The sequence below is a fragment of the Crassostrea angulata genome, chromosome 5, assembly GCF_025612915.1.
Source record: "Crassostrea angulata isolate pt1a10 chromosome 5, ASM2561291v2, whole genome shotgun sequence".
Taxonomy (NCBI): domain Eukaryota; kingdom Metazoa; phylum Mollusca; class Bivalvia; order Ostreida; family Ostreidae; genus Magallana; species Magallana angulata.
In genome coordinates, this window is record NC_069115.1 from 56102938 (window position 1) to 56130771 (window position 27834).

Genomic DNA, 27834 nt, shown 5'->3' on the forward strand with positions numbered 1-27834 from the left:
GGTCTTCCACTCCGTATATATCTTGGTAACTGTCGTCTGCTTGTATCAATGCCTGTACCAATGACGACCGACTCCTATATGCTCTATATTTAAATTCTTCTTCCACAACTAATTCTCTTTCTACAAACATAAAAAAAGAAATTCAAATGGTATCCTTGTCGCGTGTTCACAACAAGCAGATATGCAGATCGGTCTCGTTGAATCGGCGCTACTGTCCTCGGCACGCGCACTGCACGTGCGCTGTTATTATAGTCGCTTGCAAAACGTCTCCTCATTATATAATAATACAACTCTCCATGACTTGAATATTTATTAGCGTTATTAAAAAGATATGTTTTTTAAAATTATTTTTAAAATAAAAAAAAAAAGATAAGTAACTGGACCTCTATTGATAAAACCATTTAAATGCGACCTATCTCCTCACTCTCCGCGTAATTCATCTTCTGTATGACACTAATCTCTGTTTAAACTTTTTGTGGAGTAATGCCATGGCAATGCGACTTGAATATCTGACATATTGTGCTAAAATGCCACACAAATGGGGTTTTAATGTTCCACATCACAAACAACTTAGTCCGGACTTACACTCTTCATATGGTACGCAAGCGGAAATTGCAAAACCCTATTACTACAGCTTCGACTAACCCCAGCAAAAACAGAACATTCGAAGGTTTTTATTAGTATAAATTACAGCTTCTATAGTACAAAACAGGAAATTTTCACATCATATGGAATGGAAACTGAAAGAAAATGCGATATTTTGGGGGTCGCAGGGTTTATCTACCCTTGTAGTCACGTGACTTGAACATTGCGATAAAGAGAGGCTGATATAAGCCGTTGTCGGTAGAACTACTTGAAATGTCTTCGAAGATCGAGTGCAATCCTGATTAAATCGGCAATCGTTTACAAAAGATAGTACAATATTGGACGACAGTTCAATTAAAGTCTTCTTCAACATCATATTGTCTGCAGATTGACGCTACAACACACTGTATATCTCTAGATCGATTCATTTAGCGGCCTATCGCAAGGGTAAAAAAAGGTTGCAAGATTCCGTGTTTTAATCTTTAATCACCTCTGTTTGAAAAAGGGTTGTATTAAAACCTTTTTCACATAAAATGTCTAAATCGGTGAAGAGGTTTCACAAAGATAAAATAAAGCACACTCTGTAACTTCCATTAATGTCTGGAACTTATGCATTTTCTCCCTCCATTTGTTCCGTTTCATTTGATATACTCATTTGTATTTGCGAATGTTGGATCTCCACGTTATTTTCCTTTATTGAATCACATTATATATACAATTTTATCACCTGTTCATACCGAGAAATGGTGTTAAAGGAAATCAAAATGTATAATTGAAAGCCAAGAAAATTAATCATACACAATGCATGCATGACCTAATTTCAGAGGAAGCGTCATGAAGATTGCAATGCGCCTGAAACCCAGGATGACCCGGTCGGTGGATGGAGAAATATGGCGGCCTGTTGTTTTGGGGTCGGGGTTTCCCCCTCACGGCTATTACTGCCAGTTGACCAGTGAAAATGGGCACGGTCACCAGAAGCAGACGACAGAAGGTTACGGGGGTAACGGTAACGTGTACACAGGTTAATTGTGAACGGCACAGAGGTCGACCGGACAGATAAATGTTGATTAGTTTTGGCGCCAATGGCTGACACTTTTTTGATAGTTAGGGGAGATAAGCATGTATATCAAAGGGAGGCAATCCAAGATGACATGAAGTCGTTCTCTTTCGTGAACCCAGACACATCCCTCGTTCCACAAATACACCTTGCGTTGAGATCCGCGCCGTATGTCTTTTGGTGCCTTCCATAATCATACACGATAGTATATATTCATTCTCCAATTTTTTCGTCATTTTGTTCCAGGATGACGCGTTAGAACAATGGTATAAATTTTAAAAAAAATGGAGACCGAGTTTAGAAACAACTGGGTACACAAGACTTCTGTAAATCTTGCCACGAAGGAAAATGGAAACTGTTTTATGAATTTCTGCAGATGGTCCATTATCAGCTTTTAAGGACAGTGTAGAAACTAAATGCACTGGTGGTCATGATAACCTATTCCTGATAATGAAATGCATTAACATTAATCCCAACTTTGATCAGCAAATAATAACACCCTGAATGGCCGTTTGAATTCTCGAGACATCAATTTTTTTCGACACATAGTCCATAAGAAATCAAAGTGTCACGTCAAGAAATTTTGGCAGAACATTGTATATGGTTTTGTGACGTACCGGTGGGGTGCGGGAGACAACTCGTGTTAACTGACGTTCACGACCACTCACAGGTCGGGGAGAATGCTGATTTCCCGCATACCCAGAGATCCATACTCTGGGAAATACTGCTCCTCCCCCGATGTACTGGAACTCTGTAAAACATGTGTAGAAATTGATCAAAGCAAAATTTTAATCAAACTGAGTTTTTTGTATTAAATTACTGCTAAATTATTTATGGAATATAGATTCCCTACAAACTCAAATAACTATTTGACTACTTAACTAATTAACTACTTTTTTTCCCCAAAAAATCAATAACGCTATAAAGATATCAAAGGTGTCAACAGATATAAGAATCATGCACTTTTTATCTTTTTAATGATATCATAATATATATAATAAGTTCAAGCTAATAAAGAGGTAAAATTAAAATGTACCACAAGAAAATGGTAGAAATTTGAAGGATGTATCGTGAAAATCTGCATGACTATATAGTAATATTTTAATGAAATATTTATAACATTCCACAGGTGCCTGAGGACAGGACCGATCCCTACCCCCTTCCATCTCCACATCAAGTATCTAGACCCTTGGACTTTACTCCTTTTTTCATTAAAGTATCCTTTTATTGCATATTCATATTTTAAAAACTAATTTATACAGTTATTGCAAATATTATATAACATAGAAAGGGTCAGATTTTTCAAAAAACAAAATGTTTGTTTTAAGTTATTTTGTGCAATGAATGTACAAATTAGTTTATGAATATGCCACAAAGGGGTAATTTTATGAGAAAAGGAGTAAAGTCCCGGGGGTCAAGATAATTTGGGGTGGGGGGATAAAATGGGGAGTGGTTAGTCCTAGGAATCAAGCTTTAGAGGATAAAGTATCTTCTTGAAATTTTAGCAGTTGATAAACATGTATTCTCAACTTGAATAGACTAACATATTTAGGATATGTATGGAACAGTTTAAGTTGATGAAAAGGATCACGTGTATATAACAAAAGAATTTACCAATAAGAGAAATCGATTTCCCGGAAAAATCCCTAATAAAAATAAAAATTCATTAAATATTTTCTACTGAATATATTTCTAATTTTTTTCGAATTTTCATTTAGAACCTAGCATATTGCGCTTGCAATTCTTAAATTAACCTTCAAATTTGGCTAAAACATCCTGCCCCTAAAAAAACTAAGATATTTTTATAGGTTTTAATCAAAGGAATAAATAAAGATAGGATTTTTTGAGGGACACCCCTGGTCGAATTTTGGAGAAAAAAATCCGACAAAAAATATATAACTTATTTGTATAATAGTGGTTTATATATACATGTAACATCTGCAAGGTTTGAAAAGCTCAGTTGGTTTCACTGCTGTGACTTACCACCTATCTAAAGGTTTTCTGTATCCTGGTTCGATTCCACCTGTTTGCATGATTTTTCTATATTTTAAATTATCGGTTTGTATAAAGATGTTTTCGTTATTTTTGTACAGGATTGTGCATTTCGTATTTTACTCCGATTTTCTTCCTTTATACTAGTTTACCCCTCCATTAGCACGAACAGTAACTGTGGTTTTATCAATATTCGTTAAGCACTGATTTCATGGATTTCATTGCTGAATGTATCCAGAAGTTAAATGTTCAATGGAGTAAAAAATATGATAACAATTTGCATTGGAAGAAGACGTGTCCACAGATTCGTGTATCATTTTAAATATATGTTTACCTTAGTCGAAAATTGATTTAAAAGAATATTAATGAAATGAAACCACAGTAAGTGACAAGTACATATTGTGGCATATGGTAGTGATAAAAACATGAAAGCACGCGTAGACATCAACTATATCCCTTATACCTGCAATACATAGAAACGAAGAGCACATATGTATAGATGTCAACTAATACCTTCAACACATTATACAAAATACGTCCAAACACATATAGATATCAACCACTTTATACACAATACCTGCCATCCAGTGCTGTTGTTATCCTCTGTGGACATGTCGAACATTATCGTCCCAGATTCTGACGAATCACGTGATCTCACCGGAAAAGAATCGTAATCGGTCCCCTTCGAGGTCTCTGGGCTTCTACGTGAGGCAACCCTGTCTCTTTTAGGGTTAACCTGGATGCAATGTTTCTCGCGCATCGTCTGGTCATGGTCCATTATCATCGTTTGAAGTTTGTTGATGTAGTCAATGGCGACCCGAAGAGTGCGGACTTTGGACAGCCGTTTCTGTTTGACCTCCCCCGTCACCCTTTTACGTAATCTCTGGAAAGCTTCGTTGACAGCTTCCACGCGCCTGCGTTCTCTGGCGTTACGTCGCGCCACAAGATGTGGCGGTTTCTCGCTGTGCGGCACGTGCCGGTACGCCGATTTTCCGCCGGATTTTTTCCCGCGGTTTCTGTAACGAACAGTCATCCCAGTACACCCAGACTTCTGGATACCGTCGAAAGCATCTTCACTATGACCACCTGCTTGCACCACTTCTGAAGCAGGTGTAAATCTACAGGACGAAACTTTGGGCTCACAAAACACGTCCATGGCTTCTGGGTTGCCTGTCTTTGCATGACTATAAGATGCCAAGGTAGCTTGAAGGCGGCCTCTCCGGAAATTAGACGAAATTGTAATGATATAATTTTCTCTTTAACAGTTTCTTCCCGATTTGTATATGTTAATAATTGATGAGATTGTCCCTAAGGTTTGTGATCAGAAGAGAACGGCATTTGTCATTCCCGTAGCTATCCCAGCATTCTCTCTGTTCACAACGTCACCATAATAATTAGATGCCTCGGTATAGTTTTATGGATCAACCAAATATTACTGGAGCATTACTCATGCTTTCGTATGTGCAAGTAAAAGCAATAATGCCCCCAATGAGCAAATTTCTGAACTAAAAAGATTCACAGCGTTTGCCTTTTATGTCAAAATAATTTCCATGTTTCGGGTGGTTCAAGATTTTAAAAAAGGATTATTGGAAAGAAGATCTCCTCCGTTATTTGAAGATGCAAAGTAAAACTAGAAGAACAAACATTACCTGGCGACTGATTATGATGAGATACATTTCAAATTTAATGATGAAAGAAAATAAAGCTTAGGCCGGGATACAAACAAATTCATTAATAATTTTTTGGGCCTTAATGTATACATACGTTTGTAATTTCGAAATATAATGTAAATATTTATACATGTACGCTTCCATCATTCCTTGTAAAAGAGACAACTACAGTAACAGTGTAGATGATAGAGATACTTTTTATTCTTTTAAAAACCAGATGAAAACCCCCTGCGATTCTACAAATAATAAACATTCTTCCTTGCCTCGTGAACAATGACAAGATGACATGGGTAAACTAGAGGCTGGCTGGGGTATTAGCTGCATCCTACAATTTGCTGCAGACAATGGCGATGTGCTGTTAGAAAGTCGCCAGCGATTATTTGATAAAGATCTGTAAAAGATGTGACCCCTGTAATTATCGCTAATTAATAAACGCGACAAGAAATCATTAGAGCTAGGCGGACCTAGTTAGCAGTCAGGACGGAGCATTCCGAAGGATTAGCGGTCTCCGGAAATTGTTCCATCAATATTTAATGTCCTCCGCATGTACTTAGCCGGGAACTCGCACCTGCTTGTGATCTATGTAACTCGGTTATGTAAATCATCTCGGAACACTTCGGCTTTATCATAAGTTAGAGTTGAATATTGAATATTATAATTTGAAATAAAAATTAACCGGGAGTGAATTTTAGTAAGTGTCATTTTCCGTAGTATAAATAGACAATTCGTGACACTAATATTTTAGATAAACTTTTTTTCCATTTGAAATGACATTCATCAATCTTGTGAAAAGGTCAGATTGGATCATAATGTCTTAAATATTAGAAAGAAGTGTGGAAAAATATGATGAAGAGGATTTAAAGTTTGTAAATTGTAAGGGACAAATATAAACTGTTTGTTTAGAGAATGTCAGAGGCGCGCGCCAAGGGGCAAAAATAGAGTGACCCGGGACTTCATACAGGAGATTTGTTTGTTTATGGAAACTAGATAAGGTTGTTGGATTTAGTATTTTCTTAAAGTTATTTTGAAGTCGAAAACACGTTCCCGTATCACAACATAGCTTCCTCTATCACGGTGTCTTAAACAACAAGTTCAATGGGGAAAATACTAGACCAGCACTGTTTGTTAATATGATATCAAAATTGGGAACGCGTTACTTTATACTTTCTTGTCATTTCCATATAGAGGTACCTGCATGTTATATAATTATGATATGACTTCCATTATACATGATTCATATATCTTAATAAAAAATAAGCCCGTAAAATTTTCTTTCAGTAAAATTGAGCATAATTAAAATTCTGTAGTTAAAATGCTTTTTTTTATCGCTAAAATTAAAATATGTCACAAGAACACTATTGTTTTACTGACCGATGAGTTATTAGTTACATGTGAATTGTTCTCATTTACTCTATAATTATTTATATATAATCATAACTGTTATATATGTCATGCCCCATATGAGGCCCTAATTTGGAGGGAGAAAAAACTATTATATTCTATCCCATCTCGTTAATTCTTTTTCTTTATCTGAAATCGTACAGTTCTAATTTAAAATCAGAGAAGATATGATTATGGTTCATATCTTGTGATTCCCCACAGGTGTTGAGGGGAATGTTTCTGTCCTAGCCACGTGTCTCGGAAACAGGGTTCCTCACCGGTGACCACGTGCGCCTGTCCCGTTTACGGCACGCGCCGCTTCACGCGTAATGGGTATAAATTGTTCCTAAAACACTATCTATTACAGCTAAACACGTTAATTCGTTTATGAGCATGACCGATAGCCGATCATGAAATATTTATTATCGGTGAGCAATGTGTATCAGACATTTGGAGTGGGGGGCTAGTGGCGTACCGGCGGGGTATCCCTCACCCCTAGACACGCTATAGCCCATAGCAAACAGAGGAACTCTATAATCACAGCGCAGTACAAAACAGCGTTGGGGAAACAGATGACAAAATCCACATTTTGCCTTAATGGGGATAGGAAACAATATGTGTGGGCTAGAAAAAAAAAATGTTTTCTTTCGAGCGACTTCCATTCGCAGGAAATCAAACACATATAGAATGCATATCTGTCGCCGCGCGGGCTCTTTCTCTCTCTCTCTCTCTCTCATATTAGTTTTCTACTTTTTAATGCTAAAATGTATTGCTCCAAAGTCGGTGCTTTTGATTATTTTAAATCAAGTATAAAAAAGACCGAACTATATTGCTGTAAAATTATATTTCAATCGTAGCATTTTTAAGCTTTTAATACATTTTTTTACAAACAGTAATTAAGTCACGTACCTTATATATGCACACTTCATAAAAGTAGGCTGGGAGGTCAACAGATTAACCACCAGGCGGCGCCACCGTCACCCAAATTGTTCAATCACTCATCTTGGTCCTCAACTAATATCCGTGTAGGCAAGTCACATTATTTTCTGGATAATTGTGGGTTTTTTGTTTGTAAGTTTGTTTTTTTTTTGGGGGGGGGGGAGGGGGGGTTAACAAAAGTTCTATCGCTCTCGCTTTTATTAAGCCCCAACCCAACCGTATTTCTCATACAGTAGAAAAAAAATAGCACAAAAACTCGCTGCAGTAATGTAGCCCTCTCCCGATTTTTTTTCCTCTCCAGAAAACATCAGATATAAAAATCGGAGAGTGCTACATTTTTGCAGCTACTCAAAAAATGTTCCCTTTAACAGGCACGTAGCATCGTTTTTGAAAGTGGGGGGGGGGGGGGGGGCCAGACCCATCCAAAAATTTTGACAAGCAAAAAAAACAGAAAAAAAAAAGGGGGGGAAATTTAAAGTTTCCAAAATCTTCAAAATCCTAATCCGTGGAGGGGGGGGGGGGGGTAGGCTCAACTATACTTCCAAAAAAAATTCTTCCCTACCATAAATTTTGACCTCCAAATCATGAATTTCCTAATCCGTGGGGGGGGGGGGGGGGGGGGCAACTTCAATTTGACTATTCATTTTCTTATTTTCATATCAATTTTTTACTAACTTCCAAAAAAGTGGGGGGGGGGCAACCCCATTATAATACAGTTTTTTATATGCAAATTTTAAAAAAATTGATGCTGCGAGAAAAAGTGGTGCTACGTGCCTGCCTTATCGTCAGCAGAGTTCATATACATGTAAACCAAACACTTCATTATTCAATAAATTAATGGCCTGTGGATTTCGTGTCCGGTTCTTTATTTTAAACGGCGTGATAAATTTGTATCAAGTTGTACAAGTATGGTTCGGTGCATTCAGTACATACAATCATGCATTGCTCATTTTTTTTAAAAGGAGAGATAAGCATGGGGGGGGGGGGCAGTTTCTTGACAGAGAGGGGGAGGGGCGTGCTGCTGCACTCATTTCAATGTAATTTGCCAGTTGAGACTAAAATGTTAATATGCATGTATAATACAGTATGATTAAGCATATAATTTTAAGTAAATCGAAATGATTTTAAGTGATTGTGTATATTTGGTACATGTACATTCAATTTTTTCTAAAGTTTGCAATAAACAATTGCAAATCAACAATATGGTAATATACGTGTTCAAAAGATTATTATGCACTAACTATTATAGCTGGTCAATTTGGAAAAAAATGTTTTTTGCTAACAAAATACATAACTCTTTATAGATAAAAATAATAGCATGTTAACAGTATAATTTTGAGAAATTACCCAAAATATGAATTTTGTATGATTTTCTTTTTTGGAAGGTCGTGTGAAGATTAAATGTGATATATATATTTATTTTTTTTTAATATTTTTTGTTGAAAATCAAAAAGACTATTTTGATTTAATGATTATCATTTAATGCTCAGTTGTCAACAAATGAACCGGCCATCAGATCCCCTCATGTTTTAAAATATGATAGCTATTTAGTAAAGAAAAAGATCATATATGTATAGGAATACAAACGTGCCAAGGTGTAGATATTTTGGTCTTAGTTTGTAAGTTGTTTTAACTGTTCAAATGAGAAAAAGTTTTCTTTGACACACATTTCTGAAAGGCTTGATCTACCTTAAAAGTATTCAAAGGATAAAAAACAAAAAAATTCAATGGAAATAGAATAAAATAGTACAATAGGGCGAACGAGAATTGTGGCGAAAGGACTCGTTCGAACAGGTACATAGGACGAACGGACCCGACACCCGTTCATTTTTGTGCGGATTAAGTGACGGGTTTACACGTTACATTTATTCTTGTCCTAAGTAAATATGCTTAAAATCCTGGGTAACTGTGTTTTTTTTTAATTTTCGGAAAGGGGGGGGGGGGGGTACTTTCGTTTCCACAAATTTCAACGTATAAACATTTCTTTAACATTCACTCCTTATCACACTACTTCCGGTTTGTCAAACAAAGGAAAAATTCCAGAAAAGTGCTTTTTCTAGTCATGCTTTTTATGTAGTTATTGCATCCACTTCAAATTCGTGTAAGTATAATTGCATTTATAACGTTAAATCATGTTTGTTCAACTGAAAATGGTTAGAAACATGTTTTTTAAACCTCCCCCCACCTTCAATTAGCGAGCGTGTACGGCGCAGTTTCACTCGGTTGAGTGGCCGCCATTGCACCATCTTCGGTAGTATATGTGTTTTCATTTAAATTGTAGGATGGAAGCAATGTAGATCGTCCCATGTTTTGCTTAAAGTTCAACCCCCCCTTTTTGTCAATTTACCCCCCCCCCCCCTTTGATCTTGACCCACCCCCCTCTTTCAACTTCTTCCTGTACTTGCACAGGTGGATCTAAAAGTGAGACTATGGGCGGATTTCAAGAACTCAACACGCCTTGTTTTATTCATAAATTAATTGCATTATTTTAAAATATAATTTTAATAATAATTTATATTTTGACTTTTGAACATTGTTTACTATTTTCCACTTAATCTCTCTCCAGGAAGGAAGGAAATATGGCTGAGCACCCGTGTACCAGCGAGTCTGGCATGATGAATCTGTCCCACCCTACCCAGGCCCTACCCCAGGATCTACAGAACCTTGTTATGACATCATCAGGAGATGCTGGAAACATGGCCATTTCAAAAAGCCAAGGGATGTCTATGCCGATGGGAAACATGAACCCAATATCAGCACATAATGCATATAGAGAAGTTCCTGTATCACTACAGAGTAATGGGCAGGGACCCGTTATCCCAACAGGAAACTTTATGCCCCAACAAAACAATACTTATATACCTGATAGCCTCAGAAATTATGCTGTCCCTGATACAAGAATGAGCCAGGAATCATACTTACATAACCCTACACAGGGACTGAATAACAAAGATTACAGCATGAGTGTTCCCTACTCAAACAGTATAGCAGGACCTACACAGACAACATCAGTCAGAGTCAACACAGAGGAAACACCACCTACCAATACAACTGCACATGAAATGAGCCTTGCACCTATGACTGCAGATTATAACTCCTCATCAAAACCACAATCAAAGATCATATTGAAGACAGACACACCTTCAGGGATTCTACCAGATCAGAGGGCCAGCAATATGCCATCCATTCATTCGCACCTTGATGATGTGGCTTACAAGATCACCACCAGTGATGTGACAGAAGCAATCTCAGCCATAAGAACCACTGCCCCACGAGTTGCTACAGGAAACACCGCACCATTCGATACGTCAGCAAACACCACATCTCCTCACCATTTGGTTGTCACTGCTATGGGTCTTGTTAGGAAGAACTTTAAGCCAGGCTCTCAACCAATGGAATCAGGAGAACCAGCCCAAATTTATCCACCATCAAATTATGAAACCACAAATCCACAGCACACGTCAACATTGCCCTCCCAGGTCAAAGGCACAGCAAGGCCTCAGCTGGGGCCACCAACAATGACGGAGAATACCATGCAGAGCTACACCTTTACAGACACACACCCGTCAAGAGGTCCGCTGCTCCCAGAGAATGAGATGATTCAAAGTTCTCATGCTGAGCACATGCATGGGGAACCCCTCAGTGGAAGGGGAATGAGTGCATCAATGAAACAAGGGGAGAAGAGGTCTCAGATGAACATGGATGTGGGCAGCTACATGACGATGGATCAAGGAAGGAAGGCCGAGAACCAACCAAGAATTATGGAGGATGACATGTCCTTCGCAATACGCAAATCCTACAGAGCTCCCAAGAAAAAGGCCGTATCAGACTATGCTGATATAATTGGTGCCAATGAAGATGAGTTGCAAAAGAAAAAGGCAAAGACTGTAACCGGCACATCTTCTAATCCCACCAATCCCACGAAAGGCGATAATCCAGGAAATAAGCCGATCCCAAAGTCCCGCAATAAGCTGACTGTAGAGGAAGTGTATAGGAGTGGGGACGAAGGCGAGGATGTGGAAATGAACAATGAGTTTTTGAAAGTGCGTATGTTAAAGTGTGACAAATGTGACAAGCATTTCATAGACAAGAAGAAATTATCCCAGCACAAAAGACAAGTCCACAATGACAGGAAAGGTCCGAGAAGTTCCAGCAAGGATCATGTCTGTGATGTGTGTGGCTACGTGTTCAAAAGGCGCGAACACTGGCGACGACACAAGGAAGTTCACCAGAAATCACGCCCCTATAACTGTGATGTATGTAACAAGACATTTAAACGTGCGGAGCACGTGAAGCGTCACCAGAGTGTACATTTGTCAACTAAACCTTATCCTTGCATGGAGTGTTCCAGTGCCTTTACCAGGGCTGATCACCTTGCCAAGCATGCTCTTCTACACAGTGATCCTGATGGCTACAGACAGAAACAGCTGGCAAAGAAAAGGAAAGCTCGAGCAGCCAAAGGCAAATCCAAGGGCTCCAAGATGATTAAGACAGTGCCCAGGGGTCGGGGAAAGGTCACAGTTCAACTGAGGGCAACGGTCCCACCCAAAAAGGAGGAGGGCTTCGAATACGGAGACGTTTTAGAGAAGGGATTTCAAGAATCCGGGACAGATGAGGATGATCTCTTGTCTTCGGAGGAAGATGAGGATGCAGAATATGAGGAACAAAAAGATCAGAGTAACCTGGAGAAGGTCTTCTAAGACACGACAAAAAAAAAACCTTTCTTCTCTGCATCAAAGCAAGCATTTAATATGTGAAAATAACATTCAGATTTTATAGGCAAGACATTTTTACCAGTGAAATGCAGTTTGATTATGATGAAAGATCTGTTTTTGAAACATTAGATTTTTTATTGCTCATATAGTTTCCAAATGTTACCATTATAAATGTTAGGTTCACTTTGGTCATCCATTATTACATTGAATCACCGAGGACTCATAGTTTTATGATTCACACATATTTAGATTGACTGCCTACAATTGCTTACCGTTATTTACATAATTTCTTCATATTTCCTAACAGTGTAGAAATTAGTACAATTAAAAAAGAAACTGAAAATAAAAACAAAGATAACATTTTATTTTTGTTGAGATTGTTAAATGTTTGGAGAAGTTTCAAATATTTGTACATACCCTCTGAAGCTTTAAGCATATAATATATGTACTTGTTTGTTTTATATTAAAATAAAATAAATAAAAATTTAGTTTTAATGTCCTTATGCATTTTCTGATGCGTTCCCAGTTTTGTGTCATAATGCACTTCTAGTAAATATATTTGATTAACTGTGAAAGGCTGTAATTCCAGTGATAGACTCTACAAGGAGAAACTAACCTGTTCAATTTCTTTTATGTCTTTATAGTACATGTATTTTCATAAAACTCAATATTCAACAATTCCAAGTTTTGAATTAATATGCATCATGAAAATCAACTACACATATATTTGTTAAACCTGAAACACAATATAAAACAATGGTTTTTCTTGGTAGATTTTAAATGGTTTTACTCTTGAATATATTTTAGTTGACTTGGTGTTCACATAAGTAATTAAGAAAAAAGGACTAATTTAAATTCTGAGGGACAATTTCTGTATTTTGGGGTAATGAAAATGTTTTGACATAAATATCTGAAAGAATTTGAAATTGTAAAAAGAAAAGGATGGTTAAGCAACAAATGTGATAAAAACAGTAACATTCACTTCTTTCTTTGGAGAAAAAATTCTGAACAGATGTGTATTGGTAACCTGATCAATATCATTGATTCAATATTCCTTGAGATTTTTATAACCTATCATTATACATGTACCTGTAGTTTACCATTCAATATTTTTTGTAACTTTTGTAAACTAAAGAAGTGAATGTAATTAGAGATTGCAGTTGACAATCACTGACAATCAATATAAACGGTAGTTACATTTCAAAATCCGTCGAAGATTGTAAACTTCATGCAGTCAAAATGATCAAATATATGTAAATACAAGGAAAAATAAACTTTTTACATGTAATTTGATATTTTATTGATTCAATGGCCGGTAATCTCTATTCTATCACCAGTTTTAACAAGTATAAATGCACCAAGTCATATCACCGATACAGCCGTCCTCACATCATGCTGCTCTGTGAATTCCATAACTAAGTTTATCCACACAGTCATACTCCACTAAAGAGGTGGAGCCAACATCAACAGCCACCCCACGTACATGTGTAGCCAACACCAGCAGCCACCCCATGTACAGGTGGAGCCAACATCAGCAGCCACCCCACGTACAGTTGGAGCCAACATCAGCAGCCACCCCATGAACAGGTGGAGCCAACATCAGCAGCCACCCCAAGTCAGCCGAGCCACATGGTCTGTCTTTCTCTTGGTCGGTTTCACAAACCCCAAGAACTGAAGTTCTGAGACAGCTCGGATAAATCGAGCTCTACGGAAAAGTTAAGGACAATGATACCCAGAAATGCTAATTTCTTCATACACAGAAGCTGCAAGGGAATAAGCATCAAGTCTTTTACTTTTCTTTTAACAGAAAATTATCCAAATAAAAATGCGAACCAAGCAACTTAATTGTCTACTTAATATAATCAAACATGTTGCTTTTGATTATTAAACGCATAATTCATTTAGATACTGTAAATTCCTAATTGAACGCGAGGAATTAATATCCACCTAAAATCATGAGAAGCCTGTCTAGTGAATTTTAAAATCTCGCTTTTAATTTTCAGACATATGTAATCTACATGAAACTATGAAAAAATTTCGGCAATCGCGATTTTATGTTCTCACGATTTGATGGAAAACCATTGAATCGCGGCATTAAGTACTCGAGTAAAATAAGGAATCTACAGTATCCTGCATGTACAAATTTGATAACCATTAGCCACATAACGGCACACATTTAAAAGGAGGTTTCCCTACATGTACAATATTTATACAGTACATTGTCTGTTATTACAGAGGTGAACATTTGTACACATTTATCACAGTAGGTAAAAGGATATTGAAGTTCTTTATCTGGGTTCTTGATTTTTTCTTCATCTAAATCCTCATCTGTTGTAACTACTGTCACAAAGGCCTGTCAAAAAGACATCGAATAAATTGGGCTATTTCTGTCATAAGTAAAATTATCCTTAACATATAATTTATCACTAAGACTGCAAGATTAATATTTTGTAAGTCAAAAGAATAATACAACAAATATATGTATGAAAGAACATGTGGTTTATCAAAATACAAAGTTTTTGAGAAAATACATGTATAATAAACCTGAGACGAAAGTTTTTCATTGTTTATGGATCATGACCTGAGTGAGATACTCACCTGGAGCCAGTCGTACAGGTTGATGAGCTGTGTACATTCCAGGTGTAGCTTGTAGGCAATACAAATGTCAGGCATCGACGGAGTTACGGATCCTGGCTCAGATTCACAACATTTACACTACAATACACAGGATCATAATGGCTAGTCATTATTTTGTAGAGTAAAGGGTTTAAATACAAGTATCATTCCAAATTTTCAAGTAGTCTTCCCATTAGAATTGTACACAATACATGCATATAAAGGACTGACTTGTTCATTTTAAAATCAATGTGATCGACTCCGATAATCAATGGATTGATTTATCTAAAGGTCGTTCCGTTGTGGTGTGACCTTTATAAGAGTGGATTCAGATGTTCAACAGCGGTAGTGTATGTTTCAAAACAGTTGATTTTAATCAGATTAGATTTAGATATACATGTACCTGTAAATGTACATATACCTGTAGATGTAAAATATTGTACATATATATATACCTGTAGATAATGATGAGGGGAACTGAGGGCCATCTGGACGACAGAGCGCGGAGAAGCATTCAAGTGTCTCTTGATTTCTCCCCAGGCGTCGTAATAAAATATCTCATACAGAGGCAGAGAGGTAGGGCACACCAAGTACTTCCTGTTTTTATAAAAAAGGTGTATTTGAATAAGTGATTCTTAGCAACAGTACAGGTGATTTTTTTTTCATTTTTTTTTCAACTCTACCTAAATAGGCTATCAAAGAAATCTATTGTTTCATTTCTAAGCTTTTCATATGGAGACAATTTCTTCTTCTTCTTTCCCTCTTCTTGTAATCTCTGAAAAAAAGAGAATATTTTTTTTTTCTTTCTCATTTGGTTTGACAGTATATGTACAGTTTATTATTTTCAACTCTTTTATCTGTTCTTTCAAGTTTGTGCTTTAATAATATGGTGTTATTTATCTGGTTACCCAGTATTTGTGCATGCATATTTGCTATCCAGTATTTTTAATACCATTTTCCCTTATATCTCTAATTATTACAGCTACATATACCAGTATCACTATGTACAAAGATGTATATGTATCATACTTTACTAGTCATGTAAACCAACTTTTATTTACATTTAAGTAATTTTCATGTGGTTCAGAGAGCTTGACAAAGCAAATATTTCTTACAGCAAACTAGTCTTTGCCGTATGGTTGTAAAAACAACATGGGTGTAGAAAAGGATTGGTCAAGAAAATCAGTCACTGCAAACCAGTTTATCTCAGCTAACTTGCAAAATAAAGTTGTTGCGAAAGAAACTGGCTGACAGTATCATTCTATACTCTTAGCTATCATCCATTGTTTTCCTCATTTTCAGTTCGGTAATGTTGCAAGGACTGTACAATCTTAAGACCTTACATAGTTTACAAGTTGACCCAATATTTGGACACAGATACAGACCTTTCGTAGAGTGTGGAGATCAGTCTTCTCCAGATGCAATGATTCCTCTGTGTTCTCTGGTGTCTCTTCTTCTGTCACTTCTAGAAACAGAGCAACTTATAACAAAATACAAAATAAAAGTCAATTAACATGGTTCCTTCTTTTCAAAATGTTCTCAATCACAACAATTCTTTCATCTTGTTATAATTTAATTCTGGTTGTAACGCGCTTTCTGATTGGCTAAAAAATTATTTTATATCGTATAAAGAATGTGCCTACGTCATAGTAAGACTAACGTCAAAAATGTATCAATACGCCTGACGGTACGTTTGAATTTTGTACAATTTTATGTCATTTTAAAGGTCAGATGACCGTTTTTATCTAAGAGTAAAAAAATTAAATTATAAGCAATGAATTCAATATTTATTACCGGTAGTTTTATACAATATAAAATGGTTTGAATCAGTAAATGCTTTTTTATAAACCGCTTCGCGGTTTATAAAGCGTAAACTGCCCCAAACCATTTTATATCGTATAAAACAAATAAATATTGAATTCATTCCTTAAATAATTTAGCTGTCACTGATAGCCTAGGTTATTTTTTTAATTACAGTATGGGGTTGTTGAACAATTGCAGAGCTTCAAACAATTTGCCCCCGTGTTTTAATTTTTTTTCTTCATAATTTATAAATGTGTGGATTTTACCTGCCTTCCGGTAACTTCTTCTTAACAAAATAGTGTCTACACATATCAATGATGTACATTTGTTTCAGAGAGCAAGAGAGAGAGAGAGCAAGAGAAAAAGAGAGAGAGAGCAAGAGAAAGAGAGAGAAAGAGAGAGAGAGAGAGAAAGATCGTCCAACTGAATCTGACCATCAATCTTTAGGAATCTGTCCAGGAGAGCGTCCAGATCTGAAGGAAGAGTACTAAGGTCTGGGGGGAGATCTTCTGTCAGAGAGGACCGACACTGCTGTAAGAGGTCCATCAACTCATCCTTGGAGGTCATCCTAAACCAATCAATATCAGATTACAGAATACATAAAGTTACCCTTAAAGGTCACCCTCCACCAATCAGAATACAGAACTCATAAAGTCATACTAAAAGGTTATCCTAAACCAATCAAATTACAAAACACGTAAAATAAATCATACTTTGAGGTCATCCTACTCAAAATCAGACACATTATAGCAAAGAAAGATTACAGATGATTTTTAAAGAGTTATAATAAGTAACATACTGATATACAGATCTGTGATATGTACATTACAACACTAACAATGTCCCACTTGTTAACTTACCGCAGTAATTCGACGCACTCCTTGTAATCCTCAGTATCACAGATGAAAGATTTGAGCAGTCTTGAGTACACTTCTCGAAGCTGTTATAGAAAAACAGACTCCATGTAGCACAAAATTATGTTCATTGTCCAAAAATGTACTATTTCATTTTAAAAATTTTAACAATAAAAGTACACAAGTAAAGAAGTTGGTCTTATTAACTTTTATTGATTCTCATTTTTTCTTTCAGGGGGATATTGTGTATAAACCTTGTTACAAATAAAATCAAACTAGTGATCATAAAAGCTTTATTTAAAATGAACATATATGTACCTTTTAGTACCCATAATTTTTAAAATATGTCATCAGTGTGATTTGAAAAATAAGTTGGCATGGATTGATTATTGAGTAAAAAGAGTGATTTGTCTGGTTGTTGCCTTTGTTTGAAGAGCATTATCCATGTACGGTAACTCTGGATATGCATATGAACACAAAAAGTAATCACCTGTTTCCCAAGTGGATGTTTTGGAATTTTTGACACCATGATGTGGAGACATTTGAGAACTGGGTATAAGTGGGAGTGGTAGGTATGGATCCTCCTTAACAAAACCACAAACTCCGACTGCAATAGATGATGTTAAAACCTTAACAAGTTACCTCCCTTAAAAAATTAAAGACCACAATTTCTTTTTTCTTATGCAGGTAGATATCTAGGTAATTACTTTAGTGACTTTATCATTCAAAAGCATGTCTTCCTGTTTAGATGGGGGACATCCTTCCACAAACCTGAAATGAACAAATTCAGATATTTTACAGTCACTTCAGAGTGACCTTTCAGTAAACCATTAAAATCACGTTTTGACTCTTTAGGTGAATCTTCCACCCTACATATCAAAAACCAGGGAGTGGGTGGAAGTTCTAGTTTAAGTTAGATTGCTGGGAGCTGAATGTGATCTGTAAGGTTTTAATTAAAACTGTGTAGAGATTAATCATGTTAATCTGGGAATTTTTCGACAGGTACTGTAACTCACAGTTAGTATTCATATGAACAATGTGATGTGGGTATTTAACAGCTCTTACAATGAATAAGAACACGGTTTACCCCCTGAACGACATGAGACGCCTGACTTGCTCTACTTCCTTCGGCTTCAGACTTGTGACTTGATCCTCTAGCTCCTCCAGGGAACAACAAAGATGGCTGACAGGGTTAGTGAAAAAGTGGTCCATCATTGCAAACTGTAACAATTTACAGCAAGATAGGAAATGCAATGTAAGAGGAATAATGAAATGGTCAAATTACAGAATCTTACTCTAATATTTATAGAATTATGTAGTAATTACAAGCTTCAGGTTGCATTTATTTGTTTGTGAGTAAGGCCATTCATTCAAGTATTACTGATGGTTACAAGTATATTCACTTCTAATTTCACTGTGAACCAAATACAACAACATACTAAGACACATGATAAAATGAGGAACAATTGAGGAACAATCACCATTCAACCTACCTGCAGACCTTTAATGAAATTAAGCACTGAGAAGTCATGATATAGGAAAATGTCCAGAAGCAGCTGAAAGACCTTGGATCCTAACTTAAATGGATACCGTGAAGTCATCAGTATCTGAAGTAGTAAAAATATATATTTTAAAGTTTTGGCTAAAAATTAAAAAAAAATTCAAGTTACCTGGTATTTGCTTCTACTTTAGGGCATTGAATTTGAGATTTAAGTGGCAGCATCTGACATAATGTGGCAGTGTATGAGAAATGAAACATTAAATCATCTTTGGCCAATAAGCAAATACCTCATATACATGTACATACATGAAAATGTACAATTGATAAGAATTTAATGAGTTAACCAAAGAGGGAGGTATCTGGAATGTCTGACCTGGTTGATGACCATATTGAGGTATTCTGTGGAGGGAGGTGCCTGGAATTTCTCCATACACAGCATGGAGGACACAGCATTAGGGAGAAGTCGATGAACGGCGGACACAGAGGTAGCAATCCCAAACACAAACACCAAAGGGATCTCACCTATGTAATTCCTGTCATAAAACTGCACAGGTTGATATAAAGTACCGGTACACCATTGCAAATATTCAACTGAAAAGGTTAATAGTATATAAGCTCATACATTTGGAAACATAAGACATTTTGAAAGTCTGAATCAAGCTAAATTTATACTTTTTAGGCCAATATCAAAAGCCTTTTTGATTTTTTTACCTACATACCCAGTACATGTACTGTAAAATGTATGTGGCTGTGTACTCCATTTAGTGTTTTGACAGATACCAGATTCTGTTATATCAAGTGCATTGCTATTGCCAGAAAAAAGCTAATTCATATCAACCCTGACTTAATATATGGAGAAATCAACTTCCACAAAATATCATACACACTAAATATAATATGTAAACAGCATATGTCTTGTAACTTGTAAATCAATGAAATGTTCTTGTTCCTTACCTACATATAGATATGTAATCCTGAAGAACATGAGGTAGAAAGCTCTCTAGATCCTCAAACAGTATAACAATGGGTGGGTACTGCCCTAAATCTTTGGATCCCCCACCTAGGGACTTCCTCTTCTTTGGACTGGAGTTATTGGTCTGAGAGACAAACAAGAATTAAAGACAACTTACAGATTACCAATCTGCAGTAGAAAATATTACAACAATTTCAAGGATTAAACCTTGTGTAATTAATGACATTCCATTGTATTAAGACTTGTCATAGTGTTCTATACAACTAACATCACTGTATGACTTACATCACTGTATGAAGACTTGTCAGAGTGTTCTATATAACTTACATCACTGTATGAAGACTTGTCATAGAGTTCTATATAACTTACATCACTGTATGAAGACTTGTCAGAGAGTTCTATATAACTTATATCACTGTATGAAGACTTGACAGTGTGTTCTATATAACTTACATCACTGTATGAAGACTTGTCAGAGTGTTCTATATAACTTACATCAATGTATGAAGACTTGACAGTGTGTTCTATATAACTTATATCACTGTATGAAGACTTGTCAGAGAGTTCTATATAACTTATATCACTGTATGAAGACTTGTCAGAGCATTCTATATAACTTATATCACTGTATGAAGACTTGACAGTGTGTTCTATATAACTTATATCACTGTATGAAGACTTGTCAGAGAGTTCTATATAACTTATATCACTGTATGAAGACTTGTCAGAGAGTTCTATATAACTTATATCACTGTATGAAGACTTGACAGTGTGTTCTATATAACTTACATCACTGTATGAAGACTTGTCAGAGAGTTCTATATAACTTATATCACTGTATGAAGACTTGTCAGAGTGTTCTTTATAACTTATATCTCTGTATGAAGACTTGTCAGAGAGTTCTATATAACTTATATCACTGTATGAAGACTTGTCAGAGAGTTCTATATAACTTATATCACTGTATGAAGACTTGACAGTGTGTTCTATATAACTTACATCACTGTATGAAGACTTGTCAGAGTGTTCTTTATAACTTATATCACTGTATGAAGACTTGTCAGAGAGTTCTATATAACTTATATCACTGTATGAAGACTTGTCAGAGAGTTCTATATAACTTATATCACTGTATGAAGACTTGACAGTGTGTTCTATATAACTTATATCACTGTATGAAGACTTGTCAGAGTGTTCTATATAACTTATATCACTGTATGAAGACTTGTCAGAGAGTTCTATATAACTTACATCAATGTATGAAGACTTTTCAGAGAGTTCTATATAACTTACATCAATGTATGAAGACTTGTCAGAGCATTCTATATAACTTATATCACTGTATGAAGACTTGTCAGAGAGTTCTATATAACTTATATCACTGTATGAAGACTTGACAGTGTGTTCTATATAACTTATATCACTGTATGAAGACTTGTCAGAGTGTTCTATATAACTTATATCACTGTATGAAGACTTGACAGTGTGTTCTATATAACTTACATCACTGTATGAAGACTTGTCAGAGTGTTCTATATAACTTATATCACTGTATGAAGACTTGTCAGAGAGTTCTATATAACTTACATCACTGTATGAAGACTTGTCAGAGTGTTCTATATAACTTATATCACTGTATGAAGACTTGTCAGAGCATTCTATATAACTTATATCACTGTATGAAGACTTGACAGTGTGTTCTATATAACTTATATCACTGTATGAAGACTTGTCATAGTGTTCTATACAACTTACATCACTGTATGAAGACTTGTCATAGCGTTCTATACAACTTACATCACTGTATGAAGACTTGTCAGTGTGTTCTATATAACTTATATCACTGTATGAAGACTTGACAGAGAGTTCTATATAACTTATATCACTGTATGAAGACTTGACAGTGTGTTCTATATAACTTATATCACTGTATGAAGACTTGACAGTGTGTTCTATATAACTTATATCACTGTATGAAGACTTGTCAGAGAGTTCTATATAACTTATATCACTGTATGAAGACTTGACAGTGTGTTCTATATAACTTACATCACTGTATGAAGACTTGTCAGAGTGTTCTATATAACTTACATCAATGTATGAAGACTTTTCAGAGAGTTCTATATACCCGGTAACTTACATCACTGTATGAAGACTTTTCAGAGTGTTCTATACAACTTACATTGTACTTGTCTTGGTACCAAGACACCAGAGTTGACATAGAACAAGTCATGTTTTTCGTGTTGCCAGGAATTGCTTCATCGTCCTCTGAAAACTTGGAAGTGAGAGAACATTAACTCAATTACCCAGTACTGGGGATACAGCAGTACATGTTAACTTAGATAGAAAACAGAATAGTATTAGGATCCGTTTATAAAACTTCAATGACTTTCTTATGACACAAATACTAGTCAGATATGATTAACCTGTACTAAAGTGTTTAAGTCAAGTTTAAAATGTTTGAAACTATAAATATTCTACAGAAAATCAACTATATTACATGATTATAATTTAAATAATAAGAACCTTTACACATAAATACATTGTAGTTTAAGAATACTGCTAAATGATTTTTTTGGGGTAGGGGGTGGGGGTGGGGGTGGGATTAGTTAGCACAAACTTACCAAGAGTGGATTCTGAAACAGCTGGGTCAAAGTTTTGCTTAGGGTATTCTTAACAGAGTTGCAATCCTTGGATTTAAGAATGGCCACCAGGGGGCTGACCTTGTCTTGTAGAGTGGTCACCAAGGTCGAGAACATCACTCCATGATCAGGGGTATTTACACCTGTCAAAATAAATGTGTGTGCAAGATTCACAGTAATAAATAATTTTAAACCTATCATTGATTCTTTAAAAAACTTAATGTTTTATCACAATACCATATAGCAGTACAGGTATCAGGTTTTTACATATCAATATATATTTTCAGGAGTGTGTACCAATGAACTGATGCAATTTAATTTTTATATAGTTTTTGATATAGTTTGCTTGTCATAAAAAATAAAAATCAAAACAATTCGTGTACAAAAATTATGCAATTTGGAACTGGAAGGTTTTACAAACTGCAAATTACATGTACATAGTTACCCTTTGAAAATTCCTATTACCTTTAAACATAGTTATTACAAAGTGCCAGGGACAAGCAATTTTGATTTGTTATAATCATAAGTCTTCCTATCTAATAAGTGTATACTAAATTTTAAGATTATGGAAATGAAATTGACCTCAAGGTAAGGCCATTCCAAGTTTTTTCTATGGTTAGCGTCCGTGGACGGATTGGTTTTGAGACGAAAAAAAACCCAAAAAAACACAATTGTTCATAAAATTAGATCGCTTTTTTATATGTCGGGCTCAGGATCGCATTTTTAAATCCGGATCAGAAATCAAATACAACAACATTCAAAATGGAAATCTTATAGTAGGTATTTGTTATTTTTGTTACAAAATGAAGAAAATACTTCAAAATATATAACAAATTTTATTTTGTTGAACTTTTAAAGTTGTGGTTTTTTTTCTAAGGTTTTTGTTTTTTTTCCTGATAGAAAGATAGGTTTTTGAGTTTTGGGTGGACTCTAAACAAATAAAAAACTTGCAATGGCCTAAGCATGAATTCTTAATAAGCTTGTTTGTTATTACCATATTCAATGATATTTTACTGTATTTTCTTATAGAATTTAAACACTACTTGTAAGTACATGTGTAATTTTTTGCAAACCTGTTACAAAAGCAGCAGTGGGTATCTCCTTTGGTGTGCTGTCAATTTGACCTCCCCCAAGTGTGAAGGACTCATGTGATGATTTTGCAAACTTCACCAAGTCATCAAATATCTTTGAATTTAAATCTGATCGTAGAATCTAGAAATGTATATTGAAAACAAATGTTTGTATTAATGTATGTAATTTATGTAATGACATATTTTTGTTATCCTCCCTAAAAATAAAAAAAAATTTATGCAAAGTTTATATAATTTTTCTATGACAGTTAATTAAAGTAGAAACCTGAATTTGAGTGTCAATGTTTTCCCACGCCTCCTGAAGAATGTCGAGACGTTGTCTGTAAGTTCCCAGCGTGTCGGATCTCTTGAAATACTGGTCTGTAAGAAGGACAAAATTGAAATGCATTAAGCATCAAGATAGATGGAACATGGATACATAAAGTAGTGGTATTATGGTATAAGATAATAGAACATTTATTCATCAAATTCATGAGAACAATTTTCTAATAGTAATCAAATGCATATGCATCATTGTACAATACAGATCTACAGGATCAGAAATGTACCCCTCACTTATAGCAAGATTCTAATCTATTATTGTCACATGTTATAAAATATATTCCCGACAACATCACTATCTGATAATGATATCCAAAAAGTCTTTCCTTATCTTTTTTTTTAATTGAATCATACCAATACAAAGTTTGATTATTTTATAACTGTACAGGATGATTCATACTTTCAATTGCAAATTGCAATGGGAATATTTTTTTTAATTAAAAATTGTATTTGGAAAAGTGGTTTAATTGACAAAATAATTCCCTTTCAGGTTAAAAAGAAATAAAAGGAAACTTAAATATAGGTGGGGTGATTTCTAAAATAATTTGTTACTGTACCCTCAAAAAATGAACAGAAGACAACTTGTTCAGACTGAAGATTTTTCATCTAATATTGACATTATATTAATTTACCAATAGACGATTGATGAGAAAAATAAAAATATTTGTCATATTGTGCAATGTTACTTTCAAGTAAGGGAATAAAGGGTTAAACAGGTCCCGACCAGTACAATCTCTTGATTTAACTATTTTGTCATACAATTTTCTTAAACATGTTTAAATGTGTAATTTTTCCAGCATGTATAAAAAATTGCACTTTAGTGCAGTGATAGTTTTCAACTTTGAACTGCTCTATAAACAATGCATGCATGTAGGGATGTCAACGAGAATTTGAGTACTCGACTATCGCTTGGTGATGACGATCATCAACTTAAGTTTTTTTAGTCATTTATCGTTATAAAGTAATAAATTAAAAAATTTTTTTAACTTAACACAGCAGTTTTTGGGGATATGAATGAAAGTAACTATTTTACTTTCTCAGCATTTTTTATCAATATGTTACAGTCTGTTCCATCGAACATGATGACTGTCATGTGTTTTTTTACGGCGAATATTTTGATCTATTTGATTTTGTACATCAATCAGTGTTTTTTAATTAGGTGTACTTGAGGAGACCAATTTGATGTTTCCTTTAATCAATTATAATATAGTTTATGTGTTAGATGTTTGTAAAATCGATAATTTAATCTTAAAATAATATTCACAAGGTGTTTGTTTTTATAATTTAAGGCGAACTTTTTTTTATTAGTTGGATTACGGATCCGCCGACCGAATTTTTTTGACTTTTAGAAAAAAAATTAAATGCACTTTTCCAAATTTTTTTTTACTGACCGACATAAATTAAAAGAAATACAAAAAATAAAATAAAATGGCTGGTGAAAAATATCAATAAAAACCACATAAATTGGTTTCATTCACGAAAAAAAAAACCTTAACTTTTACACTTTCATTTTTAAAATTGATCGGGTTTGGAATACGGACTTCTCTATCACACGTGTGCCATGTTGTCTAACGGTGGTTTGTGTTTTATCATTTAAATGGCATAATTTCACATATCTGTCATTTGCAAAATCGTTTAAGACCTTGAAACAGTGTTGTCCCACACATACTGGGGGCAAGCAGTGTCAGAAGTTCTTGAAAGTGTAAGAACCTACGTATATTATGTTTCAAAGTTTTGGAAATAAAGTCGTCAGACAGAAGTACGATATATGATGGAGACATTTTGCATCAGTTAAAGCAACAATATTTCATTGTAAGACCAATTTCAGGCCTCTCGATTCTCTTTAACAGGGGGCGATATTCGGCCTCATTCCCAACGTGAAAAAGCATATTTCCCCCCCCCCCCCCCAAAATTGAGTGTTTTCCCCAATTTGAGATCGCCTAAAATTAATAAAGTAACTTAAAAGAAAACTATACTTATTCTAAATATATATTTTATATTCAGCAGTCATAAAGGCACTGTGAATATGTGCAACACTACCGCGTTGTAAACTGTTTCTTGTGATCGGTAACTTAGCCAGAATTTTCTCAGACAGAGAAGGTGTAATTTTAAAAACGACGTTCATTAATTTACTTTTATTTCTGATATTACAGTAAGTTGATAAGCTGTTAGTAGTTTATAATTCTGCAATAAATGTTAAAATTATTATAATTTTTTTTGTCTAAACAGATCTAGATCCTCTACAAAACGGTAGTAAGTGGGTCAATGGGTTGGACTAATACCCCAAATACACAGAAGTACAGAGACTGATTTAATAAATATTGTCAATAGGCTAACACAATCAGGAAACATTTATCTGTAAAAGGTATAAATACAAATATAGATTAAATTTTACATTAATAAAAATAAGATAACTTTTTTTTTAAATTCTAAAAAAAAAAACTTTTATTATTTTCTATGCCATTTGACATATAGCAAGCTACTAAACACAAAAAACCTTTTGGGAAATTTTACACCTTCAGTCAGTAACAAACTTGTATCACACACTGTGAATACACTTTTTTCCTTCTCCTTATTATACACACGTTCCCAGTTTTAAAAATAATTTAAAAAAAAATAACTTTTAAAAAATCCTATCAATATACCCTGGTTTTTGTTCAGAGGACTGTACATTAAGCAAGGAAAAAAATTCCCAATTTCTATCAAAACGTTGCATTTTTCCCAATCCATTGGCCCCAGTACCAAAAATAGGTGTGTGAGGCCTGAATTTGTAAATCGTGTGTCAATAGAGGTGTGAGACTTGCGGTTCGGAATGCCCTGAAAGTGGCCCAAAGACACACTTAAGCATGTGTACATGGAATAGTAAATAAAAAATCAAACAAAACATAAGACTTATTTTATTTCTTTGAGGTTTTTTTTTTTTTTTTTTTTTTTTTTCTCGACCTACCGACCCAATTTTTTAAATAAAAAATCCGTAATCCAATTAAAAAAAAAATGTTTGCCTAATTTTAATTGTTGATTAGGCATTGGACAATGACTCTACATGGAACAGGTCATATTTTGTTTGAGAAAAAAAAAGGAAAAGCTACATGTAGGACAGTTGCAAATTTATATTTAGATAATTTAAAATACTTTTCAATTCATTTTAAATCAAATACATTGAGTACATATCAACATAAGTTTTCAATATAAAAAATTGAGTTCAGATATGGTGTATGTGACAGTGGCACTATGTGATTTGAAAAGAACACATGGTAACGTTTTAAATAATTCAACAATAATGAGATAATTGAACATGTACTAGACTATCACTCAACTAATTATGCCCAATTAATCGACTATGCCAACAGAGTAAAATTTACATCCCTAATGTCAAGATTACTCATCAAATTGCATCTCCTTAAGGAGGAATAACAAATCATCACAAAATGGCTGACCGCTGATCGAACGACATTTCATTTTATTCAAAGGATTTTATCGACTGCAACATGTAACTTACTCCATAGCCAAGTGGATAAAGTGTCGGATTTGTGATCTGTACATCCCGAGTTCAAATCCCGCAGGGGCTTTTGTTGTTACAAGTTTACTGAAATAATTATTTTATATATTCACTTTTTATCCCCAAACTGCCAATTTTTTGCTTATTTGACATATGTACAGCTTATTTATCATTATATCTTTTAATATCAAATAAT

The 27834-nt window shown here is 34.9% G+C and overlaps 3 protein-coding genes across 3 annotated transcripts in view; 1 reads left to right on the forward strand and 2 right to left on the reverse strand.

Annotated features, from left to right (window-relative positions):
- Positions 1-301: 301 nt before the first annotated feature.
- On the reverse strand, positions 302-4801 carry LOC128184403 (achaete-scute homolog 4-like). Its single transcript, XM_052853854.1, has 2 exons — positions 4212-4801; positions 302-2393 (listed from the first exon to the last, which is right to left on the reverse strand). Exons 1-2 carry the CDS (start codon positions 4788-4790, stop codon positions 2307-2309), a joined length of 666 nt encoding a protein of 221 aa, XP_052709814.1. The 5' UTR covers positions 4791-4801; the 3' UTR covers positions 302-2306.
- A 4785-nt stretch (positions 4802-9586) lies between these two features.
- Positions 9587-12826, forward strand: LOC128184452 (zinc finger E-box-binding homeobox 1-like). The gene is made up of 2 exons (XM_052853908.1): positions 9587-9724; positions 10190-12826. The coding sequence occupies exon 2, from the start codon at positions 10203-10205 to the stop codon at positions 12321-12323; it is 2121 nt and encodes a 706-aa protein (XP_052709868.1). The 5' UTR covers positions 9587-9724; positions 10190-10202; the 3' UTR covers positions 12324-12826.
- A 1289-nt stretch (positions 12827-14115) lies between these two features.
- Positions 14116-27834, reverse strand: part of LOC128184456 (uncharacterized) — a 32485-nt gene continuing 18766 nt past the window's right edge. The window contains exons 12-28 of the mRNA XM_052853942.1: positions 24084-24178; positions 23801-23939; positions 22710-22870; positions 22268-22360; positions 20067-20209; positions 19486-19645; positions 19105-19218; positions 18699-18832; positions 18319-18382; positions 18102-18218; positions 17618-17697; positions 17192-17325; positions 16340-16419; positions 15638-15729; positions 15410-15551; positions 14937-15053; positions 14116-14691 (exon numbers count right to left, since the gene is read on the reverse strand). Coding sequence (XP_052709902.1) covers positions 14515-14691; positions 14937-15053; positions 15410-15551; positions 15638-15729; positions 16340-16419; positions 17192-17325; positions 17618-17697; positions 18102-18218; positions 18319-18382; positions 18699-18832; positions 19105-19218; positions 19486-19645; positions 20067-20209; positions 22268-22360; positions 22710-22870; positions 23801-23939; positions 24084-24178 — 2042 coding nt within the window. The 3' untranslated portion in view covers positions 14116-14514. The remainder of the gene's footprint in view (positions 14692-14936; positions 15054-15409; positions 15552-15637; positions 15730-16339; positions 16420-17191; positions 17326-17617; positions 17698-18101; positions 18219-18318; positions 18383-18698; positions 18833-19104; positions 19219-19485; positions 19646-20066; positions 20210-22267; positions 22361-22709; positions 22871-23800; positions 23940-24083; positions 24179-27834) is intronic.

Bases quoted from the DNA above. Each gene is read 5' to 3' on its own strand.
- LOC128184403 (XM_052853854.1), bottom strand. From the start codon at position 4,790: ATGGACGTGTTTTGTGAGCCCAAAGTTTCGTCCTGTAGATTTACACCT. The intron at 2,394-4,211 runs GTATTGTGTATA...CATGTTTTACAG, and splicing joins ACAACAGCACTGGATGGCAG to AGTTCCAGTACATCGGGGGA.
- LOC128184452 (XM_052853908.1), top strand. From the start codon at position 10,203: ATGGCTGAGCACCCGTGTACCAGCGAGTCTGGCATGATGAATCTGTCC.